The following is a 15898-nucleotide window of genomic DNA, read 5'->3' as shown; positions in this document are numbered from 1 at the left end:
AGCCATGTGAGCCTGGCTGAGCCTTAGCTTCTGTGATGCAGCAGCCTTTGTGATCGGTCCCTGTGTACAAGCCACACAGTGTTAACTAACAGCTGTGGTTTGAACTCAGGTTTGCCCAGGACCCTTCACACCAAAGGAACGACTCAAATGGTAGAATTTCAGGCAAGCGGGGAAAACAGATTTCAGTTGTAGTGATGGAAGGCTCACACCTAACCTTGAGTGGGAGAAAGGATGGGAAAAGGCCTCTTGTCTCAGGCCATGTGACTGTGCCCAAGGGTACTGAAAAGTTCCCAGGGCAAGCAAGTGCTTGTCTGAGGCAGAACCAGGGCCTGGAAGCCAGACCCAGCTCATTAGTGAAGGCTGCAGACAAATGCAGCCCCAGCTGAGCAGGGAGGGGCCGAGACCTGAGGAGCAGAGTGAAGTGTTGTTTGGCCGAACACATAATGTTGCCACGGGCAATGCTGTGCAAAGTTTTCCAGACTATGAGCCTCATGGGTCCCATGTGTAAAGTGGATAGACTCATGATCCCTACCTCACAGAGTCACCGCGAAGCTTAAATTACAAAGCCACAAAGCTGCTGGGTGTAGCTTAGCCCCACTTTCGGCTGTCAACCTGTGCCTTAAGGCGTGCTTCGCACGGGAGCTCATCTCCCCTGAGCCGGCCTGTCCCTTCTCACCGGGTGGCAAGTGGAGGGGCTCCTGCTGCCCTAGGCCCTGCTCCCCTGCTGTCTGTCTGCTAGTCCAGGGAGGTGACTGTCCCACCATGCAGCGCCCTTCCCTGGCCGCTGATCAGACTGCAGGTGTGTCCACAGGCTCCCGGAGCTTTCTCAAGGCCTGAGCAGGACGGGAACATTTTGGACAGAGTGGGTGGGTGTGATGTGAATGCGCCTGACTCACAGCTTCCAGAGCAGTCTGGCTCCAGCTTCATGGGCTTGTCTCGTGGCACTCGCTGCACAGCTGGTGCTCCGCTGGTGTGGGCTCCTGGTTCTCCTGGAGCCCAGCACATGAATGTCTACTGAGTAAGCAGACAGATGCACGAGTTTTTTAAATGAAGTTTTTAGGTAACGGATTCAAAGGTAGTTGTAAGAACAAAATATAAAGGGATCCCAGGTACCTTTTACCCTGGTGTCCCTCAGTGGTCAGGTCTTGGAGAGCTGTGGTGTGAAGTCACAGCAAGCAACTACGCAGATGGCAGTCTTCTCATCTGATTCACATTTCCCAAGAGGAGGAGGAGACGGGTGGGGACGGCAGATGGGGAGGCTGGGGGTGGTGGAGTGGAAGGAAAAGTCCAGGGGGAGCAGTGGGTCTCTCAGTGACCTGGAGGGAGGCAAGGTTAGCCACTCCACTCCTTAGCTGTCTTGGCCACTGCCTCCCCTTGGTACTTTCACAGCCTCCTAGCACCATGCCCCAGCTGCTTGGTAGCTCTCACTGCAAGGTGGGGGAATGTGTGGTTAGCGTTGGCGTCCCCCACTAGACCTGGCCTCGGATGCGGGTGGGCAGAGCCTCTGGATGTGTCTTGGTCACTATGTCTCAGCCTCCTTCTGCTCACTGAGGGAAGGGCTGGGGCCAGAGCTAGGGCCAGGTTAAGCCTCAGCCTTGGAAGGGGCTTGAAGGGGTTGGAGGCTTCAGTTTCTCACCTGCTCTTGCCCTCCTCTCCCCTGTGTGCAGGTTCATCATGCCTAGTGGCATATAAGAAGACCCCGCCACCTGTCCCTCCACGTACCACATCAAAGCCGTTCATCTCAGTCACGGTCCAGAGCAGTACCGAGTCCGCCCAGGACACCTACCTGGACAGCCAGGACCACAAGAGCGAGGTTACAAGCCAGTCGGGCCTGAGCAACTCATCGGACAGCCTGGACAGCAGCACTCGACCGCCCAGTGTGACACGGGGCGGAGTCACCTCAGCCCCTGAGGCCCCGGAGCCACCCCTAAAACATGCAGCTCTGAAGAGTGGTGAACAAGGGACGCTGACCAGTTCCGAGGCCCACCCTGAGGCCATCCCCAAAAGGAAACTGTCATCGATAGGAATACAAGTAGGGGCTCCTTTTGCACTCTGTGTCCTCAGTCCACTCCGTGCACCTGCCTGCGTGTAATTACATCTGGTGAGGCCCACTAGGTCTCCTGGGAAAAGGTGGTTTGTGTGTCTATTCTGGGGGGATCAGCCTCAAGTGGCTGAACCAGATTCCACCGTGGCCATACCCTCCTCGCATTCCCCTCTCCCTGTGCTGCACTCTGCAGCCTTGGGAGTGTGTTCCTGCCTCCAGCGGGCTGTCCAGTGAATGTAGTTACACTCAGCCAGCCATCTGTCCACTGTTTGCCTGTCCACTGTCTGTCTGTCCACTCCACCCTCTGCCCTACCAGCCGACCCATGGGAGGTAGGACTGGCTTAACAGTCTCTAATCAAGGGTTAGCTCGGGTGTGGAGGCTACAGCCTCACTCTGCGGTGGGAGCAGCATGGAGTATAAACAACGATTGGCCAAGGGCCCCAGACTCAGTGCTCTTGAACCATGGGGGTTCCTCGTGGGGAATTTTTCCCAGAGCCCTCTCTGGCCTTGGAGACAGGTAGGTAGCTTGGGTGATGCCAGTCCCAGTGCCTCCCTCCTATGGGAAAGGGTCCAGGCAGATCATTCCCTAGGGCCAAGAGGCCAAAGCCAGCAGGTCCTTCCAGAAACCAAACTCAGCACACGGCCATCGCCCCCAGCAGGGTGGAGTACAGCCCCCTCCCTCTGCCACCTACTGCTTCATGGAACCACCGGCATGCACCCCATATCAGTGATCTGTCTTCTGCCAGCTGAGCTGGGAGAGCATGGACCCTACCTTGTCATTTTCAAGAATTGCACTAAATCTAAAATGAGAGGACTCTCCTGACCTGGCTGGACTCTCAGACTAAAGTGGAGCGTGCTTGGGGCAGGGGAGAGGCAGAGCCCTCCCAAACCCAGGGGTTCGACCAAGGTGGTATGCATTGTGGCTTAGGGCTGGCCAAGCTGTTGACAAAGTGCTGGAACGCAGAAGGAACCCGAGAGACAAACGGGGCCTAGGTGAGACAGAGAAGGCTCACTGGGAAACTTCTCTACTTGCCTGCATTTGTTTCTCCCAAGAGAAACTAAAGCTCTGGGCTTTAGTTGCCCATCTTTGTGCAAGAAGAGACCCTCCTGTCTGTGTTCTAGCTCTGCCCAACGGGGCTGCTGCTTCCAGGCCCCTGTAGCACCAGTCCAGATGGGGTCCTCAGGGACGTGCCGAGTAGCCTAGTCTGACGACGCCCATGTCTTTGGGCAGCCCCACCCTCTCATTGGTCAAACCCAGTGCTCCTGCCTGCCCAGAGAGCATGAGGAAGAGTTAGGAATACCCTTGATTCTTTCCACCTAGGAAGCAACACTGATAAGGAGTGAGCCCATCCTGGGGGTCCCTCTCCCTGGACGCCCCTTGCCCCCGCTGCATGTTCTCCTTGCAGATCCACTGACGCCGCAGTCCCTGGTCTGGCACTTGCCAAGGGGGAGCTGCCTCCCTGCCCTGCTTCTGTCCGTGAGGGTCAGAGGCCCGCGAGCTCCCCGGGTTCTGAGAGTCACCCTGCCCCTCGGTGCCTCAAGCCCAGGGTCGATTGTGGGAAGGCTGGCCTGACCACTCCACAGCCAGGCACTTTGTCCCAGAGGAGAAGGGCGGGCCCAGGGCATCACTGTCGCCTTGTTTCTTCCTCTTCACAGGAGTTTAGAAAGAGTGTCAGCCTTGGAGTTGGCGCTGGCCCTCCCAGGGCCATCCAGTGCCAAAGGTAACCTCAGCCAAGTGTGCTTGAGGCCCAGCGAGGGCCTCTCGTAGTCTCCAGGGACTCTGCTGGCTCTTGCCCTGGGAGCCCTTCTCAAATCCAGAACTGCTGTCAAATGTTGCCCTGGGTATGGGCGCCTCCAGTCTGCCCTTCCAGGCTTCAGCCTCAGGGTTGGGGGAGTGGTCTTGCCTTAAGACAGCCCCCAGCTTCGACTACACCAGATAACGGCTGTGGCTTTGTGTGTGTGTGTGTGTGTGTTTTCTTTCTCTTTCGTCCTTTTTTTCTTCTCTCTGATGTGTGTAAAGGAGAGAACTAGAAGGAACGGTTCCCACCTCTCGGAGGACAACGGACCCAAAGCGATCGATGTGATGGCACCCTCCTCAGAGTAGGGAAAGCCAGTCATCCCCACCCCACCTCCCGCCTCCGCGCGAATGAGCAGTGCCCGGCTTAACCTGGTCCGGCCTCGGGCCCACGTGCAGCGTCTGCATGCCTCGTGTCTGTCTGTCCACATGTCCGTTTGCGTCGTCCCACTAATGTGAATTTCAGCAGCAAGTGTGGTGTTTGTTTTTTATTTTTGTCTCTGTCTCCGTGCCGTTGCTGTCGTTGTCCTCCAATAAGGTTGACTGCATTCAGCCAGTGCCAAAAGAGGAGCCCAGTCCCGCTACCAAATTCCAGTCCATCGGGGTTCAGGTAGAGGACGACTGGCGGTAAGTCGGAAGAGGTGGCGGCTGCTTCTCCCCTCCCCGCTCCCTCCCTCTGCTCTCACCTCTCCTGCTCTCCCTAACCCACTTCTCCTTGCTGGATTTCTAATACTCAAGCTGGGTTTGAGGTGCGGGCGGTGGCCCGGGCGTGGGAGGCTGGGCAGGGGGCGGGCGGGAGGACAGACGAGCACTTGCTCTGTGAGACCAGTCAGCCGCGGGGCCAGGGCTGGGCTGGGACGAGGCCCCAGCGACCCTGATGTTGGTGGTCTTCCTGGCCCCACTGCAGTAAACAGGCAACCTTATGACCTTGTCCTTGTGTGTGTGTGTGCGTGTGGGCGTGGGTGGGGCGGGGCAAGGGCTGAGCCGAGAATGAGATGGGGGCTGTGGGACCCGCTTCAGGCGCATGGTGAGCAGACGATGCATCTGTTTCTCTGTCTCCCGTGTGTCCGGGTTGGAGTGGCCTCTGGCCTCTGATCCTCCTGGTGACTTGTTCCTTCCTGTCCCCACCTCATCCATCCCCACCCACAGAAGCAGCGCCCCCTCTCACAGCATGTCCTCCCGACGGGACACTGACTCGGACACCCAGGATGCCAATGACTCGAGCTGTAAGTCATCAGAGAGGAGCCTCCCGGACTGTACCCCACACCCCAACTCCATCAGCATCGATGCCGGCCCCCGGCAGGCCCCCAAGATTGCTCAGATCAAGCGCAACCTCTCCTATGGAGACAACAGCGACCCTGCCCTAGAGGCGTCCTCGCTGCCCCCACCCGACCCCTGGCTCGAGACCTCCTCCAGCTCCCCGGCAGAGCCTGCCCAGCCAGGGGCCTGTCGCCGGGACGGCTACTGGTTCTTGAAGCTACTTCAGGCAGAAACGGAGCGGCTAGAAGGCTGGTGCTGCCAGATGGACAAGGAGACCAAAGAGAACAACCTCTCTGAAGAAGGTGGGTGCTGGGCGAGGGGCCCAGGTGTGCACGGCTGGTTCTCTGCCGTGGGCCATCCAGGCTCGGAGCAGCTGAGAGGGCCAGGTCTCTCTGCTCCCCTTCTTAGGCTGATTTGGTAAACTTACCAGGTCTTTCGTTGCTTCTTGGGTGCCATTCATCTGCCTACCTAATTAGACCTCATTCCAGCAAGGCTATTTGGCCACGACTACAACTTGTGCAGGCTGCAGAGGTCAGCCACAGCTGGTTTTGAATCCCAGCTTATCCCTTATTTCTGAAATGACCTTGACCAATTTTCTCTGAGCCCACTTTCCTGGTCTTTGAAATAGCATAGTCCTTCTCTTAACTGCATAAGTGTGTTGTAGGGATTGGATGTGGCAGTGCAGGCAAAAGGCCTGACAGAGACCTAGACGTGGACGGTTGGTACCGTTGTCTTCCTCCAGCAGCTCCTGACTGAGTGCACCTGGTGGCCAGCCCTGGGGATCTAAGTGGGCCCCACAAGTAGGCAGAATGGCCTATGGGTGAGACAGAAGTCACCTGCATTTCCTCTTCGTTTCTGTCTGTGCCAGGACTGTTGTGAGAAATTAGTTCAAGAAAGAGCTAGAAATGCGCAGGGAGCCAGACACACAGGTGGTTGGGGAGAGTGGGAGGCTTGGAGGTGGCCCCCGGGAAGCTCCAGGCTGGCGCCCTCACTGACTCAGTTAAGCCATCGCTGGGTTCCCAGTTTCTCCCCCACAGAAGGTTCAGGAAGGACAAGTCTTCACATCCCACTGATTCTTGATGGGTGGGCCCCCCATGAGAACCCTTTGATGATTCAGAGTGTGCTGTAGTCACAGTCTTGCTGTCCTCCAGGCTGGTTCCCAGCTTTGATGTGCAGGGAACTGTAGTGAGGTGTGTGCCCAATAACTTTTTACAGCAGCAGATTGAAAAATCAAAACAGGTGAGCATTGTGGTGTGGTGAGTTAGGCCACTGCTTGCAGTGCCAGCATCCCATATGGGCGCCAGTTCAAGTCCTGGCTGCTCCGCTTCCCATCCAGCTCCTTGCTAATGTGCCTGGGAAAGCAGCAGAAAATGGCCCAGGTGCTTGGGAGGACCAGCCTGGCCCAGCCCTGGCCGTTGTGGCCATTTGGGGTGTGAAGACCTCTCCTTCTACAACTCTGCCTTTCAAATAAATAAATAAATAAAATTTTTAAAAAATCAAAACAGGCAAAGATCAGAGAGCACTAAAGTCTTCTAACAAAAAAGCCCCAGCCCCTGCCCTGGGCCAGTCCCCACTGTCACTGTGGCTAGCTGTATGGACTGGTGTTTGCCTTCATATTTCTTTTCTAGAATGTGATTGCTTTTTATTTCCTCTCTGAAATTGTCCCTCGATTCCTGCTATGATACATGAGTGGTTAGCCCAGCACACAAACTCCACCTGGCATGCCCACCTTCCCTGTATTACATAACAGGTTTTGGCTAAATAACAACCAGTGCTTCTGTTGACTATGAGTGGATAAAAAATGTTTATTACAGCACCTCATCTATTTTATTCTTATATATTTTGCTTTTTCTAAAATGTTGCCTCATTTTATACACACCATTTATGAAATCCTTATTTGTAATTTTTCTACATTATCTACTAGATCTGTCAACCCTCATCAATACTATTTTCCAAATACACAAACACATCAGATAACCTCATGATTCTGTATGTTTTCCAAGTCTCTGCTGCTCTCTGCTGAGGTCTGGCCAGGTTGCTCCTGGGCCTGCTGTCTGGTTATTCTACCAAGACTTCCCCTTTCTCACCTGGGCTTGCCCTTGGCCACTTCCTGTGGTGAACACCCTGCTTCTTAGACCATGTGTTCTGCTTTCTGGGTTTTAGTCCCTCACATTATTGGAGCACATCTTCATTTGGAGAGAAATTTTGCAATTTTACATATTTTGGCTGGGTACAAAATTAAAAATAATAAGTGTAAATTAAATATTTAAGTATGTGTATGAATATATGTAATATAAGTAAAACCAATGTAAAGTTGAAATAATTTTCTCTCAGGACCATTTATTTTATTTTATTTTTATTTATTTGATATGTAGAGTCAATGATGATGAATGATGGAGAGACAGAGAGGTCTCCTATCCTCTTGTTCACTCTGCAAATGGCCACAATGGCTGGAGCTGGGCTGCGACTCAAACTGACACCCACATGGGATGCTGGAGTCACAGGCGGCAGCCTAACCCGCCATGCCACAGCGCCAGCCGCGGTGTGTTTTCAGAGTTCCTCCATCTTGCAGCATCTACAAGTACTTAACTCTTGTCTGTAGACAGATAACATTTCATTCCATAGATATGCCATATTTCATTAATGACTTCATCTGTTGATGGGCATTTGGATCATTTCCATGTTTTAGCTAGTACGGATAATGCTGCTGTCAACCTTTGTCAATTTTTAGGTGAATGAACTTACATGTTCATTTCTTTTGTGTATATCCCTAGGAGTGGAATTGCTGAGCCATATGGTAACTCTGTGTTTAACTTTTTGAGAAACTGCCAAACATTTTCAAAGCAACCACACAAATTAACGTTCTCATCAGCAGTGTATGAGGGTTCTGATTTCTTGATATCCACACCAACACATGTAATCATTGGTCTTTTTGATTATACCCATTCTACAGGCTATAAAGTAGTATCTCATTATGGTTTTGATTTTCATTTCCATGATGATGAGCAGTGTTGCATATCTTTGCAGATTTTTTGTTGGCTATTTGTGTATCTTTGTTGAAGAAAGCTGTTGAAATTAGTTTATCTTCAGACCGTCAAGTGTCTAGTGTGGCCATCTGTATAAGAACTAATAGTCTGATTCTGTTCCTTCCCGCGCTTGCTCCTTGTTGTATGACACAGCACCTTCTCCACTCCCTGAGACTTGTATGCATTTGTTTTCATGTGCCTCTGTGTTGGCTCTATTTCTCTGGTTCCTTTTTCCACTCATGTTGTACATTACAGGGTTTCCTAGAATGTCTAGTGACCTTTGATTATTTATTTATACTTAAGAGTCTGGGACTGGCATTTGGCATAGCAGTTAAGATGCCATTTGGGATATTCAAGTCCTAGCTCCACTTCTGATTCCAGCTTCCTGCTAATGTGCACCCTGTGAGGTGGCAGCTGATGGCTCAAGTCCTTGGGTGCCTGCTACCATGTAGGAGACCACCATGGAGTTCCAGGCTCCTGACTTCAGCCTAGCCCCAGCTATTATGAGCATTTGGGGAATGAATTAGCAGATGGAAAATCTCTGCCTGCCTCTGTTTCCCTTCCTTTTAAATAAATTAACTCTGGGGCTGGTGCTGTGGTGCAGCAGCACAACAGGTTGAGCTGCAGAGTACAGCACTGGTATCTCATATGACTGCCGGGTGGAGTCTTAGCTGCTCTACTTCCGGTCCAGCTCCCTGCTAATGTGCCTGGGAAGGCAGTGGAGCCCGGCCCAGGTTCCTGGGTCCCTGCCACCCACATGGAGACCCGGAAGAAGCTTCCAGCTCCTGGCTTCAGCCTGGCCCAGCCTTGGTCATCATGGCTATTTGGGAAGTGAACCAATAGATGGGAGATCTCTGTGTGTGTGTAAATTGGCCTTTCAAATAAATATTTTTTTAAAAAAATGATTAACTCAATTTTTAAAAGCTTCATTAGAATATTTATTTATTTGACAGAGAGAGAGAGAGAGACAGAAAAAGAGATCTTCTATCACCTGGTTCACTCCCCAAATGGCCATAATGGCCAGCACTCGGCCAGGCTAAAGCCAGGAGCCAGGAACTCCATCTGTCTCCTGCATGGGTAGAAGAGGCCCATGTACATTATCAGGGAGCTGAAATCAGAAGCAGACCTGGGACTTGAACCCAGGCATTCCAATATGGGATGTAACATCCCAAGTGGAATTTTTTGCTTTGTTTTGTTTTTAAGATTTTTTTGAGAGGCAGTCACAGACAGAGGAAGACACAGAGAGGTCTCCATTTACTGGTTCACTCCCCCAAACAGCTACCATGGCTGGGGCTGGGCCAGGCCAAAGCCAGGAGCCAAGAGCTTCTTCCAGATCTCCCATGTTGGTACAGGGGCCCATGCACTTGAGACATCCTCCACTGCTTTCCCAGGCCATTAACGGGGAGCTGGATTGGAAGTGGAACAGCCAGGACACAAAGCAGTGACCATATGGGATGCTGGCGCTGAAGGCAGAGGCTTAACCTACTACACCACAGTGCCAGCCCCCGTAGTAGTTTTTGCCAAATTTAATAACATCTTGAATTCTAATCGCACACCCATCAGGGTTTGAGAATCCCTGCTCTAGGGTGACTGGGTCACAAACTGACCCTTTCCTTGGGAGAGGACCCTGAAATGTCAGAATCTACAGAGGAGGCCGGCGCCGTGGCTCACTAGGCTAGTCCTCCGCCTTGCGGCGCCGGCACACCGGGTTCTAGTCCCGGTCGGGGCACCGGATTCTGTCCTGGTTGCCCCTCTTCCAGGCCAGCTCTCTGCTGTGGCCAGGGAGTGCAGTGGAGGATGGCCCAAGTGCTTGGGCCCTGCACCCCATGGGAGACCAGGATAAGTACCTGGCTCCTGCCATCGGATCAGCGCGGTGCGCCGGCTGCAGCGCGCCAGCCGCGGCGGCCATTGGAGGGTGAACCAACGGCAAAAGGAAGACCTTTCTCTCTGTCTCTCTCTCTCTCACTGTCCACTCTGCCTGTCAAAAAAAAAAAAAGAATCTACAGAGGAGAACGCTGCAGTTTCTCTGGGGCACTCCAGGAGCAGGGCGAGGAAGGGCACCTGCTTCTGCCTTTGCTTCTGGGGCCGCAGTGCAGAGCACGCAGGGCAGTGCTGAGCAGCACACAGCGCAGGAGCTGCAGTGTGGTCCCAGCAGCCGGAGAGCCCCATGGGCGGAGGAGAAGCAGCATGTGAAGGCACCTGCGTCCCACAGCAGGTGGGGATTTGATTTCTGGCCTGGCTCCTGAGTCTATTCCTCCAGTACAGACCCTGGGCTGTAGTGGTGATCACTTGAGGGGCTGAATCCTTCCCATCTTGGTGGGGGAGACCTGGTTAGTGCTCCTGGCTTTGACTGTGGCTCAGTGCCAGCCATTGCAGGCCTTCAGGAGAGAGCCAGAGGATGGGAACTCTCTCTCTCTCTTTCTCTGCCTGTAGGGGGAGGACGAGAGGAGAAGGTAAAATTTAATGTGCTTACCCCAGTAATTATTTCTTTATACCAAAACATATCTATCCATTTCTTAAAAAAAAAATTGATTGATTTATTTACTGAAAGAGTTAACAGAGAGAGAAGGAGAGGCAAAGAGAGAGGTCTTCCATCCATTTGCTCACTCCCCAACTAGCCACAACGGCCGGAGCTGTGCCGATCCAAAACCAGGAGCCAGGAGCTGTGTCCTTTTCACACACTTCTTTTTCTGTTTAATTTTTAAGTAGCTGGACATTTTTCATGGCTTACAAGTTTTGGGATTTTGTTTTTTCCTGTTTAGGTATTTAATCCATGGGCAGTTGATTTGCATATTCCAGGGTCTCATTTTACTTATTTTGGGGGACGCCTGTTTCACAGCACTGGTTGTTGAAGTCTCGCTTTCCTCGCTGATGAGTGATGCGAGCTGTCCACTTCCACACAGGCACGTGTGTTCTGGGCTGCCGACTCTGCTGGCTGCTTCTGTGTTACGACGCAGCCCTGGAGCGTGGTGGGGTAGGTGGGTCGCCCTTCCCTATTCTTTTCTGTACAGAAAGAATAACTCTTCTTACATCTTCATTCTTCCTATATGAATTATAGAGTTAACTTGTCTAGTTCCTCAGAATTTTCATAGGGGTGTTGACTGGAAATAGAGCAAATTTATAGATTCATGTGGAAGTAACTGGTACGTGTGAAACTGAGTCGTCAGCTAGAAATAAATTTTATGTCTCCGTTCACTCAGGTCTCCCTCCTTTCATATGCTATTCAAGTCTGGTCATTCCTCTGTGACACTCTGGCATGCTTTTGTTAGGCTTATTTCTTAGTACTTTGTTCTAGTTTTTGTCTTGTGAAAGGGATCATTTTTAATGTGTGCCTAGTCTAATTAGTGCTAACAGACAGAAATTATATTTAATCCTTGTGTGTTGAATTTATGTCCCCCAACCTTGTATAGCTGTTAGTTTTTGTTTTAACCATGAAGAAATCATTGTCATCTAATTAATTTGCCATGAAACGCGATGACCTCGGCCAACTTGCCCACCCTCCTCTCCTGCCTGCCTGTGTCCCTTCACATGAACACAGCACAGGGATTCCAGTCTCCTCCTCACTTGCGTGATGGGAAGAAATGTCACCAGGTGGACTCAGCCCCCTCCATACAGCACAAAGCAGGATGAATGAAAACATCTTTATAACGAGTGCCATTGTGCGGTTATCTTAGGGCAGAGTCACAGCAGAGACAGAGGTCGGCAGGTGAGGTCTTGGGATCTCTTCAGAGATCAGAATTTGCCAGAGGGGCACAGAGCCACAGATCACCCAGAAGGGGGCTATGGCCAAGAGCAGGAGCTGGGTCTCAGAGGCTAGAAGTTTTTCTCGAGTATGTGTGAGAGTAAGGCCGTCAAAAACCTGTTCCTCCCCTGTGCCTCCCTAGCTCCCAGGGAGAAGGGCAGGGGCTCCTGCGCCGTGAACGCTCATAATTCTCCCAGGGGTTCATTTGATTCCCAGAGCTCCCGCAGGCAGTAAGTGGGCACATCCCCTGGTGCTATCGGACTCCTCGTCCCCCCGCTCAGGGCGGCTTCTCTTCCTGGGAGCACCAGGGCCTGCGGAGTGTCAGAGATAGTTCTCATCCACCTTGACAGGTCGGTGGGCCTCTGCCTGCGGCAGCCTGTCAGTGGTGTTGGAGTCTCATGCAGGTAGTACTTCAGGACACCCTCAAAATGGTGTGACCAGTGCTGTAGGGCTTCGGTCCCGGGCACATCCAGGTCACTGTAGGTCTTTGCCGCTGCCGGACTCAATTTGCACTGAATTTGGAGTAGGTGTCCACCACTGGCAGGGCTGAGACTCGATGCTGGACAAAGATGCCTGGAGCCACATGGACTGCAGTTGCCATGCCTAGGTGCCAGTCTGTAGCTCTTCCGGAAACGTGGACGTGGTGTCTGGCTTGGGGAGCTGAGTGAGAAACAAGTTGAGGGACACAAGGATGTGCTTGCGGGTGAGGATGGACAAGGTGTTGCCTGATTCCAGGTCAGTAACTCGCACCCTGTGGATCTTGTTTCGAATTACCAAAGAGAGGGTATCAGACAAGCTGGCATCGGGGGAGAGGCAGACGTGGTTTAGGAGAGTCTTCTAGGCACACTTCTTCCCGAGCCCCTGTCTCCTGTTCTTCTCGCTCAGAGATTTGTGCCAACGCTGACTTAGGGCAGCGGTGCAGGATGTGACAAGGTCCACGATGGTCAGCATGCCCACAAAACGTTGCTTCTACTGTCCTGCCCAGGGGCAGCTCAGACACCGTTTGTCACCAATGTAGCCAGGTGTCCAGTACGAGTTTGCAGCTGTGGGAGTCGGGCCGTGGCAGCACTGGGGCCCTGTGTGGGAAGTATGCATGCTGGTTGTGGTTTCTGGGGTGTCTTGAGGGTACTCATTTCCCAGGTAGGCAGCTGTCAGAAGCAGCGACGTCTTCGTCGCTAGCTGGGCAAGTTCAGCTTGTTGGCTTTAGGAATTTTGTGTGGATCAGGCCCTGCCTCATCGGTTCTTTCATATTTACAGCATAAGTGTTATATTATTTGCTAATAATGGCAGTTCTGTGTCTCTCTGGTCTTACTGCACAACCGGAAGCTCAGGACAAAGGGGAACAATCAGTTCACGTCCCTTCTCGGTCCCGACCGTTGCTCATTTACAACACTTACCTTATTCCTGATAGGATGCTTATCCAAAACCAGTGTTTTCTGAGTGCTTTGATTTTCTGCAAAGCAACATGATACAGGTATTCAGGAAAAAAATGGCTCCTAAAAATGTGGAGAGCATATCAGATATTCAAAACTGTGTCTCAGTTTTTTGAGAGATTTATTTTATGTATTTGAAAGAGTTAGAGAGATAGAGACAGAGAGAGACAGGTCAGTGTTTGCTGAGCACCACGTGCCAGGAGCAGTGAAGACAGTCCTGTCCCTGGTGGGACTTGGGATCTTGGGAAGGGAAGGTAAACCCCGTGGTCAAGAAAAAAGCCTGCAGGTAGGAGCAGGATGGTGAGCACTGCCTGGCAGCAGTGCAGTTACTGTCCCCTGGAGGGTAGGCAGGGAAGGCTTCCTGCTAGGGTGACCTTGGAGCAGAAACCAGAGGGAGGGGACTGGAGGGTTGTGGGAAGAAGAGCCAGCCTGACGGGGCAGAACTGTGGCACAGCAGGGAAAGCCACTGCCCGCAACACCAGCATCGCACATGGCACTGGTTCATGTCCCAGCTGCTCCACTTCTGCTCCAGCTCCCTACTGATGGCCTGGAGAAAGCAATGGAAGCTGGCCCAAGTGCTTGGGCCCCTGCCACCCACATAGGAGACCTGGAAAACGCTCAGCTCTGTCCTGGCTCAGCGCTGGCCGTTGCAGCCATCTGGGGAGTGAACCAGTGAGCAGAAGATATCTCTCTGTGTCTGTAACTCTTTCAAACATAAAAATCTTCAACAACAACAAAATAACCTGCCTGAGAGAGAACAGCTGGGCAGACATCTGTAGCAGCCAAATGCTTGACATGTCCATGGCCAAGGGAAAGCAGCCAGTGGCTGCAGCTGTGAGCCTGGAGGAAGACAGGTGATGGCGTCGGAGGCCACTGTTAAGACCTGCCATTGCCCTGGGTGGAGAGACTTCAGTTCTGCAGTTGGACCTCTATCTTTAAAGGCTTGACCTGCTTGCCGTGTCCTAATGAGGCTGAGCGCAGGGCACACAGGCGAGAGTCAGGAGGCTGTGAGCCTGGGGTGAGAGAAGGAAGAAGGTGGTGGCAGTGCACTGCAAGGGGTCGGACTCAGAACAGGATCTCCCGAGACTGGACACGGGTGAAAGTGAAGGAGTCGAAATGGTCTGGAGTTACAGCCAAAAGAATGGAGTTGCCACCAAGGTGAGGAAGATGACAGAGGCCTGGGTGTCGAGAGTCTAGCTTGGAGCAAGTGAAATCTAAGGTGCATTATTAGACTTCGGGGTACCAAAGCAGGCAGGCGGTTAGCTGTTCACGACTGTGGGGACAGGTCCACCTGGGGTTTATTGGAGTTCAGACTGAGAACAAAATGAAATGAGACTGCTTAAGGAACAGAGAAGCAATCCAAGGACTGCGCCTGACATGGGGGTCCTCGCGGTGGGGAGGGGGAAGCGACAGTGAGGTCAGAGAAAGGGCAGCTGGAAACCAATAGAACTAAGTTTTCAGGAAGAGGGAGTTGGCCGGCGCCGCGGCTCACTTGGCTAATCCTCCGCCTGTGGCGCCAGCACACCGGGTTCTAGTCCCAGTTGGGGCATCGGATTCTGTCCCAGTTGTTCCTCTTCCAGGCCAGCTCTCTGCTGTGGCCTGGGAGTACAGTGGAGGATGGCCCAGGTCCTTGGGCCCTGCTCCCGCATGGGAGACCAGGAGGAAGCACCTGGCTCCTGGCTTCAGATCACCACAGCGTACTGGCTGTAGTGGCCATTTGGGGGGTGAACCAACGGAAAGGAAGACCTTTCTCTCTGTCTCTGTCTCTCTCTAACTCTGCCTGTATAAAAAAAAAAAGAGGGAGTTGGCTGTGTAAGGCTGCCGAGGCATGGCACGGTGTGACGGGGGGCAGGGCGGCCTGGTTGGAAGAACAGGAGAGGACGGGGGGAGCCTAACTGGCCACATCAAGCATGGACTCCATTGATGCTGCATGGCCACAGAGAGGAGAGGTGGTAAGACTTAGGGTCAAAGGAGAGGGCTGGGGTTTTAATAATGGAACAATCCAAGCACGTCTGTGTGTTGCTGAGCTGACCTTGTTAGAGGGGAAATGCATTGTGCTGAAGTGGGAACAGGCAGGAAGCTGTGTCCAAGGAGCAGTGACGTGGCCCCAGAGGGAGCAGGTAGGGGAGAGCAGAGCTGGGGCAGTGTGGGAAGAGGATGGCCCCTGCCCGAGGAGTATCGGCCACAGAGGGAAAACCACAACTGGAGGGGCCGTGCCAGGCCCCAGGAGTTGTGGGGTTTGATGTTCTTTTCAGTGTAATGGGGTTGTATTTAGGGAGTGTGTCTCTAGCACACCACATCTTAGAAAATGTTGAGTTTGGCCATTTCTCCTTAAAAGTGTGTCAAATTTGACGTCTTATACTGTAAAAATATATTAGGTACGTTGTGTAAAATTGTGATATTCCATGGCTGGTGCTGTGGCATAGTGGGTCAAGTCACTGGAAGCTGGTTCAGGTCCTGGCTGCCCCACTTCCGATCCAGCTTCCTGCTAACGTGCCTGGGAAAGCAGCACAAGATGGCCCCAAAGTGCTTGGGTCCCTAGACCCGTGTGGGAGACTGGGATGAAGCACCTGTCTCCTGGCTTTGGCCTGGCCCAGC

At 52.7% G+C, this 15898-nt stretch overlaps 1 protein-coding gene and 1 pseudogene across 11 annotated transcripts in view; one reads left to right on the top strand and one right to left on the bottom strand.

Moving 5' to 3' along the window:
- The window catches only part of DLGAP4 (DLG associated protein 4), a 172548-nt gene that overhangs the window by 145467 nt on the left and 11183 nt on the right, over positions 1-15898 (top strand). For 8 of the 11 annotated variants that reach the window (XM_051846128.2, XM_051846130.2, XM_070051880.1 and 5 more), the window contains 3 exons: positions 1668-2032; positions 4378-4466; positions 4989-5401. In XM_051846128.2, coding sequence (XP_051702088.1) covers positions 1668-2032; positions 4378-4466; positions 4989-5401 — 867 coding nt within the window. Of the gene's footprint in view, positions 1-1667; positions 2102-4064; positions 4145-4377; positions 4467-4988; positions 5402-15898 lie in introns of all 11 variants that reach the window. The other 3 variants (XM_070051885.1, XM_051846133.2, XM_051846129.2) reach the window with 2 other exon arrangements.
- Positions 6320-14622, bottom strand: LOC138844309 (5'-AMP-activated protein kinase subunit gamma-1 pseudogene; annotated as a pseudogene).

The sequence above is a fragment of the Oryctolagus cuniculus genome, chromosome 11, assembly GCF_964237555.1.
Source record: "Oryctolagus cuniculus chromosome 11, mOryCun1.1, whole genome shotgun sequence".
Lineage (NCBI taxonomy): Eukaryota > Metazoa > Chordata > Mammalia > Lagomorpha > Leporidae > Oryctolagus > Oryctolagus cuniculus.
Note: the sequence above shows the minus strand (reverse complement) of the source record. Positions and strands in the feature narration are given on the sequence as shown.